The sequence below is a fragment of the Silene latifolia genome, chromosome 5 (genome assembly GCF_048544455.1).
Source record: "Silene latifolia isolate original U9 population chromosome 5, ASM4854445v1, whole genome shotgun sequence".
Classification (NCBI taxonomy): domain Eukaryota; kingdom Viridiplantae; phylum Streptophyta; class Magnoliopsida; order Caryophyllales; family Caryophyllaceae; genus Silene; species Silene latifolia.
The window spans coordinates 39,129,308-39,139,054 of NC_133530.1; the positions used below are offsets into that span (position 1 = coordinate 39,129,308).

The 9,747-nt window shown below is 38.9% G+C and overlaps 1 protein-coding gene across 1 annotated transcript; it reads right to left on the reverse strand.

Annotated features, from left to right (window-relative positions):
• Window positions 1-297: 297 nt before the first annotated feature.
• Window positions 298-8,186, reverse strand: LOC141657295 (nonsense-mediated mRNA decay factor SMG7-like). The gene is made up of 8 exons (XM_074464472.1): window positions 7,920-8,186; window positions 6,660-6,799; window positions 5,531-6,139; window positions 5,283-5,405; window positions 4,710-4,942; window positions 2,729-4,607; window positions 2,196-2,330; window positions 298-869 (listed from the first exon to the last, which is right to left on the reverse strand). Exons 2-6 carry the CDS (start codon window positions 6,729-6,731, stop codon window positions 2,750-2,752), a joined length of 2,895 nt encoding a protein of 964 aa, XP_074320573.1. The 5' UTR covers window positions 6,732-6,799; window positions 7,920-8,186; the 3' UTR covers window positions 298-869; window positions 2,196-2,330; window positions 2,729-2,749.
• Between the last annotated feature and the right edge of the window lie 1,561 nt (window positions 8,187-9,747).

The following is a 9,747-nucleotide window of genomic DNA, read 5'->3' on the forward strand; positions in this document are numbered from 1 at the left end:
AATTTGGACGCGTTTCTTTACTCTAAATCATCAAAACATCGAGTCAGATATCGTCTTGTATTAAATTTGATTGATTTGTACTTCACTCTTCAAACTAATCATCACATTTCATATATCCACATAATTGATTTGTACTTTACTCTTCAAACAAGGAACAAAACATCCAACGGAAACGTTATGGACTTATGGGGATAACCTCAAAAACCTTCTACAGGTGAGGCCAACAAGTTCTTTCCAGTAGTGCTCGAATAAATTATTGCTGATTTACAAATTTGTGTAAAATCGTCTTCAAGAAACTTTTGCATAAAGAAATACATTCGGAAACAAATGCAATAACAATCATCCAGTCAAGTAAACCAAGCGCTTAAGAGCATAAATTCAGAAGTCAATAGTATCATAAAATCTCTTATTTTCCGCTCCCACGGGGAAACAAAAGGGAGCAACATAACCAGAAGAAACACAAAGTTCGGGCAAAAGTACATACTACCCATCACAAGTCATTATTAAAACTAGAGTACATAATGTGAAAATGCAAATGTAGATTAGGCTTTATTTGATACGAAATTTATAATGTAAACCACGTTACTTGTATCTAATATCGCCACATTAATCCGCTTCCTCAGTACGATTAAAGAGATCGGTGGTTTTGCAATGCCTTCTGAGATTCCCTTGTTTGGTATTGTCTTCAATGTTACCGACTACATTAATACTTTTCCAGCATCGAAAGTCAACCCAAAAACGACCAAGAACAAACCTTTCACGGACAAGCCCGGCAAATTTAACCAGGCTAGCACCAACCCTTCAAATTTCCAATGCGAACCCCCTACTCAACTACCGACTTCATCCATTCTGTCAGGATATAACGGCACCTGTTCCAAAAATACAAGAGAGCATAAATATAAGACGGTTATTGTGAAATATACAGTTGTTGGTGTAAACAACGTGGAAAGAGAGATGTACAGATCAGATCAATGACTTGCATGTAATCAATACCAAAACTACATAATACTCGGTCACTTTTGCAATCAGATCGTTGGATTCGTTGCATTTACATTTGCAAGGATGAAACTTAGATAAATTTGAAAGGGGTCCGCACAAGTGGTGGAGCATGTGTTCTAATTAAATGCTAAATGAAGAGCCAACAACAACATCAAAGCCTTAATCCCAAAATAATTTGGGGTCGGCCGACATGAATCATCCTTTAGAACCGTCCATGGGTGAATGCACACCTCAAAATGCGAAAGAATAGAAAAGGAAAAGTGAAAAACAAAAGGGGAGTGAAACATAGAACAAAAGCGAAGGTAAACTTATAGGTTTTAAAATCGAAGTCCGAATTTCTTTTATAAAAAACTTCAAATTTAAATCGAGAATAAAGATATTTGAAAACCGAAGTAAAACTTAAGGGCCCGGGATACCTTAAAAGTGAACCAAGTATTAATATATAAGAAAGTTGTTGGTAACAAGGTATAATAAATCCGAAAAGAACAGATAAATTTTTTAAAAATTAAATAAAAACACTAAATATTTAAGTGAGAAATGAAACGAAATCATCATCTGAAGCACTATATGATGAGATGTACTCAAAGACCAAAATATGATAACCAAAGAACTATATGCATATATGGTGAGATGTATTGAATGACCAAAGATATGATAACCAATTAACTATTATGTATGTAAACCTTTTTTCTGAAATACCCTTCTTGGTGGAGATCAAATAGGGGGAGAGAAAACTAGACACACAAAAAAATGAATACCTAAATACGTTATGTTGGCAATGGAATACAAATGCTTTGCCCAAATGTTACAGCAGTTATTTCTATTGGTAAAAGTCCAGGGTAACCATGGGTAAAACCCCCAAAAGTTTCAAATTTATGTAACCGTTAAATATTTTAAAATACACAACTATAGGCTATTAACATGACAAGATCTTTGTTTCAAAAGTTTCAAGTTCGTTCAGGGTTTAAATTTTTTTACTATTGACGATCAATAGTTAATACCATATACAAATAATTAATAAGCTCTTCCTGATGTTCCCGCTATCGGAAATGCATCTTTAAACACCAACAGAAACACATTCGGATTTTACGCATCCAATGTTTCGTAATTAATATAGGAAAAAATCCCCACGCGTGCAAAACGATAACTCACATCCTACATACATATTCATCACAAGACAGGCTGAGCATACATACCTGTTTCGACACAGAAGCCTTCTACAACTCCCAACGTCACTCAAGCTTCAACAAAAACATAATATCAATCCAGTACTGAAGCACAGTGCAGAAACGGTAGCATCTGTCTCCAGACATTCACCTCAGTATATATCCCTGACAAAGGTAACAAGTTGATAAATCTAAATGGCGCACACAAACACAGTTCAATGGCCCACATGCTAAAGTTTACAACAATAACATTCCTCCCCCACCAACACACAAACAATGCCTCAATGGGATAAGGGGGTTGGATGTATGCAGCCTTACCCGACAAACACGTAAGAGGCTGTTTCTAAGATGACTACTAATGAACATCACAATGCAAAAAGCATGGAGTTTACTGAGTCCTAACACTATATTCTATCATCTCACAAAGCCAAAGAATAGTACGATTTTGGCCCAATCAGAAATGAAAACAACACACGCAAAGGTTACAAGTTGTAAAATTTCACAATGCCATGCATACCACACAAAGGATCCATTGATATGGTTAGTCAAATACAATTGCGTACCTCCATAAATTCAACGTGACTTCACACCAAAAAACGACCTTCCCACAGAGATTGGCTTTGAAACTGCTTAGGCAGTGACACTGGCTGGCTTACTTTCGGCTGCTGCTGCTGTTCGTAGAGTTTCAGATGATCAGAAAACTGATATTCCTGCCGAGTGATATGATTCTCGATTGGAACATGAAATGTTGAAGCCTGTTTTCCCGGAAAAGGGAAGCTAATCGCCCCAGGCACTCCATAACTCTTGTCCAAATGGTTGAAAACAGATCCACTGAGGTTGGTGTCAAGATTGAAAACAGAGTTCTTTTCTCCTGAGAATGGTTTTTGATATCCATCTAGCCAACTGTAATCATCTATTATAGGGTTTTCACCCTTCATGCTCGACCAACCAGGAAGATCAGAACATTTAGGAGCAGGGGTAAAACCAGGTGGAGGACCAGTGTGTCTAGTGGGCCTACTGACTGGATTCTTCTTAGAATTAACAGAGGATATTGACTGGGGCTTGAAATTGCATACGTTATCAGTCTGCGAAGACATATTAACAACAATCTTAGGTGGCATAACTTCAGGCATTGCCATAGGATAACCACTACCAGGATTGACATTGATAGATTGTGAAAAAGGTAGTGAAAGAGCAGCTGATTGTAAGATTGAAGGGTGATCAGATGGCCTTTGGTTTATCAAATTGCCATCACCCATCAGACTGATATTGTTGAATCCATTTGCCAATGAAACAGGTTCGTACGACGGCCAACTGGAAGGTGTATTAGCATTAATAACTGAAGCAGGGGGTCTCATTATGGAATTGAAACCATTTTGACGAACAATTTCATCGGGTGAAGCTGAAAGCGATCGATTATAACCTCCTGAATCTACAGGAGTCATATTGGGAACCAAGCCAAGATCCTCGTATGAAGTAAATATCGCATCTGCCTGTTTATCTACAACTGATGGCTTAAAAACAATGACCTCTTCCTCATCCTCTAGCTCAAACATTGGTAATGCTGATTTCAAAACATCCACATTTTGTTTCTTGTCAATTGGCGGTTCTTGGCCAATGCAATTGAGCATAAGCATATCTGGGCCACTGCTTGGGGTGAAATCAGCGCATGATTGTGGCTCAGCACCTATAATAAATTTCTTCATAGTAGGATCAAAGTAGATACCCTGCTCCCCAACCCGGACAACACTGGAGAAAGTCTTTCCAGCAGCTATGATCCGCTTAACACGCGTCTTTTTTTCTTTCATACTGCCATCATTCCCCAAAGAATGATTCCCAGAGAAGTTCAAGATTTGTTGTGCAGGATGAAGAGGCAGAAATCCTCTCAACTCAAAGTCCTCCCACAAAGCAAGTCGATTGCCTGTTTCACCTTCATCATATTCACCCGTGTTGAAAAAACAGGATTCATCTTCACCATCGAGCGAGAAACCACTTAATAAGAGCTTGTTGAAAAAGGAAATGCAGGCATTCCAGAAGAACAATCTAGCATTAGCTTGATCTTCTCCTGGTTCACTGAAAGTGGCAACGTCTGGATGGGAAGCTAACCATTCTACGAACACCAAAACACCAGGCAACAGATAACTCGACAAAGAATCATGCGACTGTGAGCATCTCTCGATAACATGTCCCATGAACTCAAAGACTGCAGTGTATGCATTCTGGAGCAGAACCGAGCGCTGTAAAATTTCAGCATATGATTGATTCTCAGATTCTCTATTGACATTGTACACGGTAAAAATGAGAATAGCCACCATCCTGACAATGAAAAGTCCACATTCAGCAGCATCTGATCCAAAGTTGTATTGCTCTTCAGATCCCGAAGAAAGAAGCACCATAAACTCATTCTTGGTCATAGATAGCACATCTGCGAAGGTTTCCAGACTGGAAACACAAGGAACAAAAGGTTAATGCAAGTACACATATTCAAACATAATCGCAAAAACACTACTAAACAAAATACCTTGTTTATCAAAAAAAAAATACCTTGTGCGTGTGAACAATATGCCATTCACTCGAACAAATTTTACAGTGAAAGCTTTAAAGGTTTCAGGAATACTGACGGCCTTTTCTTTACTTGGAGTGGATTGACTTCTAATATCTTTTGAAAAAGATTTAGCTTCACCTCTTCCTCTCACTTTTGAGTTCATACGAGGGACAACAACCTTGGCTTTTGAAGTTTTAGAATCCCCTAATAGCTGTAAGTAGTTTTGCCTATTCTGCAATTTACAAAAACATTATTCAGGAGTTACTACAACATAATCCATACTAATGCACAACAATCATTAAAAAATGGAGGGTAAAGAAGTATAAGGACAACACACAACATGGTTATGCAACTAGCTCCTCTCACCTTCCCCAACAAACCCACCATCCAAAAGAGGGTCGCTCAAATAAACATTAAAACAAGCGATGGAGATGCTAAAAGGCAGCAAAAAATACATTTAGAAATCCAAGATTTTGCTGGGCTCTTCAGATTTTTACAATTATGTGAGGAGAGCTTAAAAAGAGTAAAGAACCCAATGAAATGGAGGGAGGATCAAGAGTTCAGAAGTTTACCCTCTCAAATGCGATGATCAGATTGTCCCTTGCTGTTGAGAAAGGGCTTCCAACAGCCAAGCTCCGAAAATAACGGTATATTGTTGCAAATTCATCACCATGATATGAAGCAACTATCGCAAGCTGAGGTAAAAACAAGGTGAACACAAAATAAAAATAAGGTTAAAACAAATGGTGTACAGAGAAAAATACAACACACGATAACTTTAGACATCAAGGACAAATTTACAGAGAAAAATACAACACACCTGATGATGAGGGTTACCACTAGATGGCCAAAGCGATGACGCCTGAGCGTAATAACTAGAAGCCGCCGCAAAATCTCGGGATTTACACTCCTCATCACCATATATGCCTTTATATCGCGCAAGATCACCAAGGTAGATTAAGCAGCGATGACATGATAACAAACCCTTCGTCATATCAGTGCTTTTATGTCCGTCCTTGGACAGAATAAACTGATTTTCAGGATCATCCGAGAAGAAATTCAGTGGTAGACCATATTTTGCTCTAATTTTCAGTATTAGTTCATGATAAAATCCAGTCGCTTCTGAAAGGAAGGTTTTAAACTGGCCACGGATTATTGATAGTCGATCAGGGCGTGCAGGACCACCTTTTCCATTTTGTGTCACAGAAGCTGTGTTTGAAGACACGGCTGCCTTAAAGAGAGCTCGCAGCTCTTCTATTCGTCTATAGTGCAGCTGCCACAAAGCAAGTTCTATTTCGTGCTGCTCAGAAAAGGTATGATCTTCAAGGATAATGGCTTCATAATTTTCTCTTATTTGTTGCCATACAGTAGGATCATAAGGAACTCTGGAATGTGTTGACTTGTGTCGGGTATTTTCCAATTCCACATTCTGCAAATCCACAAACCAAAAATATCAGCTTACTTCCAGAATTCTAGCCTAAATTCTCTGATCCAAGCACAGACATATCACTACAGTCAAGACCTTATTAGGAAAGACATAACTCCATAACATCTGTCGAAACTACAATTATATACACCGATGAATATGGAAGCAGAGAAGGTCAGAAGGGTCAATTTAAAACAGGATACTCCATAAAGTAACCTCAGTATATTTCCTGGGAGCCACTTTCCCATCAAGTAATCCTTGGTGAAGGACATTGATAATTTGCCAAACAAGTGATGATGAAGTACACTATATAAAGAGGACGTAGAAGGTGTAAGCTTAAAGTCTATGAAGGCTTATAAATGAAAATATACTTGTAGAACCAATATAGAATAGCAAAAAAGGATTACTCGCGCAAACTTTCAAATTAGAATAAACAGTGGAAAAAAAGATGCATCCTGCAAACAACAAGGGAAAGCGATGAAACAGATACCGGAAAAAAATAAATATCAATGAAAAACCATGCCTTAGTGTAAAGGTGTTGGGCACGCTCCCTAGACGAAAGCGCTGAAGGAGTTTCCATGTGAACAGCCATCATCCATCAATTTCAAGGACGAGAACGGCACTACAAGAGCTATATTGTCAGGAGCATCCCACAACATTAATCTACAAATAATAAAATAAACCATTAGATGCCAAAAGCCACAATAAGCCCTGACTAATCGCCATACACAATAATAGCTCTATGCAATCAACAAGCAAAATGCTGTTAACAATAGCACCATCATACTTTCAGATCCTCCTCAATGCCGCATGTACTATAACTCCAATACGAGTTCAAATGAGTAACAAATACAGTACACCAAGGCTGAACATAACAGAAGAAAACAAAAAAAACACGCATGGCGACAATGGAAGTAAAATTACACCGCAACCACAGACATGCTTGCACACTTTTTCACCAAAGCAAGCTAATGGAGAACGCGAGAGCAAATAATAACTAGATATCTAAACACATGATCAACCAACCACCTAGACCTATCAATCTATTACTTCTATAATCTTAATCTAATCAATGTTGGCATGAAAAAAAAAACACTACAAACAGAGAGACAACGGTGAGAATCATCACATTATTTGCCCACAATGAACCCCTATATATCCCCTCAAAACGAACTATTATGCAGTCTCACCAATCTAGTCCAATGTCACGAACCATGACCTGGTATTCCTTTTCCCCAAATGAGTGAACAAGAACCACAAGATATGTCATTTTAATAACCACAGCATCTCAATCATACACCAATACTCCCCTAAATACAATCAGGTCAATGAACTCATAATTTTCCAAAATCAATAAACGAGAACGACAAACGGTACTGTTTCAACAACTACAGCATAAAAACATCCCCACACAATTCGATTACACATTAATACTCCCATAAAAACAAATTCACCAGTCAATGACCTGATAATTTTTTTTCCCAAATCAATAAACAAGAACGGCAAAATATACCGTTTCGATAACTACAGCATAAAAAACATCTCCCACAATTCGATCATACATTAATACTCCCGTTAAAACAATCAAGCTCGTCAACAAAACAAATTTTAGCGATTATTCTGCAATTACTTTACCCTATCATACGCGATACTAGGGATCAAGGATTCATGTGATTCTAAGCTCAAATTCCCCAAATAATTGAAAAAATAACAAGAAAAAATCTTGAAAATATTGAAAATAAAACAGCAAATTGAGCGAAATAAAGAAGCGAAGGAATTATACCTTGGTAGAGAGCAAATAGGTGGATCAAGAGAGATAAATTTGGGGTACGAAAAGAAAAGAGAGAGAAAATTAGGGTTTGTTGGGATGTTAATTGGGGGAGGTGAATTTGATTGATTTTTTTGTTTTTATTTTATTTTGGGAATTTTTTGGTGAATATTTAATTTTCTTCTTGTTTTTTCTTTGTCGTGAACTCGTGATTAAATACTACGGATTAAATACTACGGAGTACTATGAGGATTAAGAAGAGGAGGTCTCCTTTTTCTAGTCGGTTTACGTTTTAATGACCGGATGGTCTTTATGTTTTCTTTACTTTTTTTTTTTTTTTTGAGAATCAAACCTCCGAACAAGGTTAAGAACTATTATATCGCATGAAGTAACGGTTACAATGTTCGTAGGAAAGTTACTCGACCAAACTCGTCTACCAATATGCCATGGAGCCAACCGAGCCAGCTCATGAGCTACCTTATTAAAATCTCTCCTAACGAAAGACCACAAAACATAATCAAAAGAAACACTACGAGCAACAATATCGTCAATGAAAAGATTAAAACTACTACGACCCTGTAAACCTTGCTTCACTGCATCGATCAGACCTTGACAATCACTCTCCAATATCACGTCTCTATGGCCTCGTCGTATCGCCTCCTTTATTCCCATCAGCAATGCTTCCGCTTCCGCATCTCTCGGCTCCGCCATTTCTCGTTGTTGTACCATCCCCCCCCCCCCCCACCCCACACACACACACACACAACAACTCACCCCCTTCATCGCGACACACACTCCCCAATCTAATGCCCACATTCTCCCGAACACACGCATCGACATTGATCTTCACCTTCCCACCACTCGGTCTAATCCACCCATCATGCAGCACTTCCTCACCATTCAGCCCCGCATTCCTCTTCTGCTCTCTCTGACAGCCCTCCGTCATTTCCTCCCGCAACCCTTCTATTCTCCTTATTACCTTGTCAATGCCCCGGAACTCCTCCTCAAAGACTCACTTGTTCCGTCTCTCCCATAACGCCCAACAAACCATCATAAGCGTAACAACTGCCATTATCTGTAACTCCTTCACTAAACCACTCTCTCACACTCGCAAATCCCCCCTCCATAACACACTCAACCCCCAAACTATCCAACATTCCCCCCAGTCCCCTACAGTTTCGAATAGGTGAAGGTGAGTTTCCTCCTCTGTATTACAAACCGGACACATTCCATCCGTTCCTTGCATTCGTCGCATAATATTACTCTTTGTAGCTAGGGCTTCATTATACAATTGCCAAGCGAAAACTTTGATTCTAGGCAGCATCGACATACTCCAAATTTTATTCCATAGCATCCTCTCCTCGGCCTTAGACGAAGACGTAGCCACATCGAAGCCATCATCTGTAAGGAGTCGATAAGCTGACCTTACCGAATAACTGTAATACTACGGTTTTCTATGTCTTTGGGTACTCAATCGAGTGGGGCTTACTCTGTCGAGTAAGTATGTTTGGTTTACGAAACAGTGTTCTGCTGAAGGGTACTCGATCGAGTAAGTTGGGGACTCGATCGAGTAAGGGCCACTCAATCGAGTAAGTTGGTTTTGCGGGTTGTTTTAGCCGAGTTTTGTTAGTAACGCGTGATTCATATTTAAAGTCTTCCGTCACTTTCTTAATCACTTTTATCTTTTCTAAAAACCTTTCAAGAGAGAAAACAAGTTACGTTGCTTTTATTCGTCGCGTTGCTATCAAATACCAAAGGCGTAGGTTGCCGGATCGTCGTGTTCTTTACGCCGTTGAGTTCGTCGTGTCGTGGGTAAGTTCATTGTATGATTTTTATACCGTTT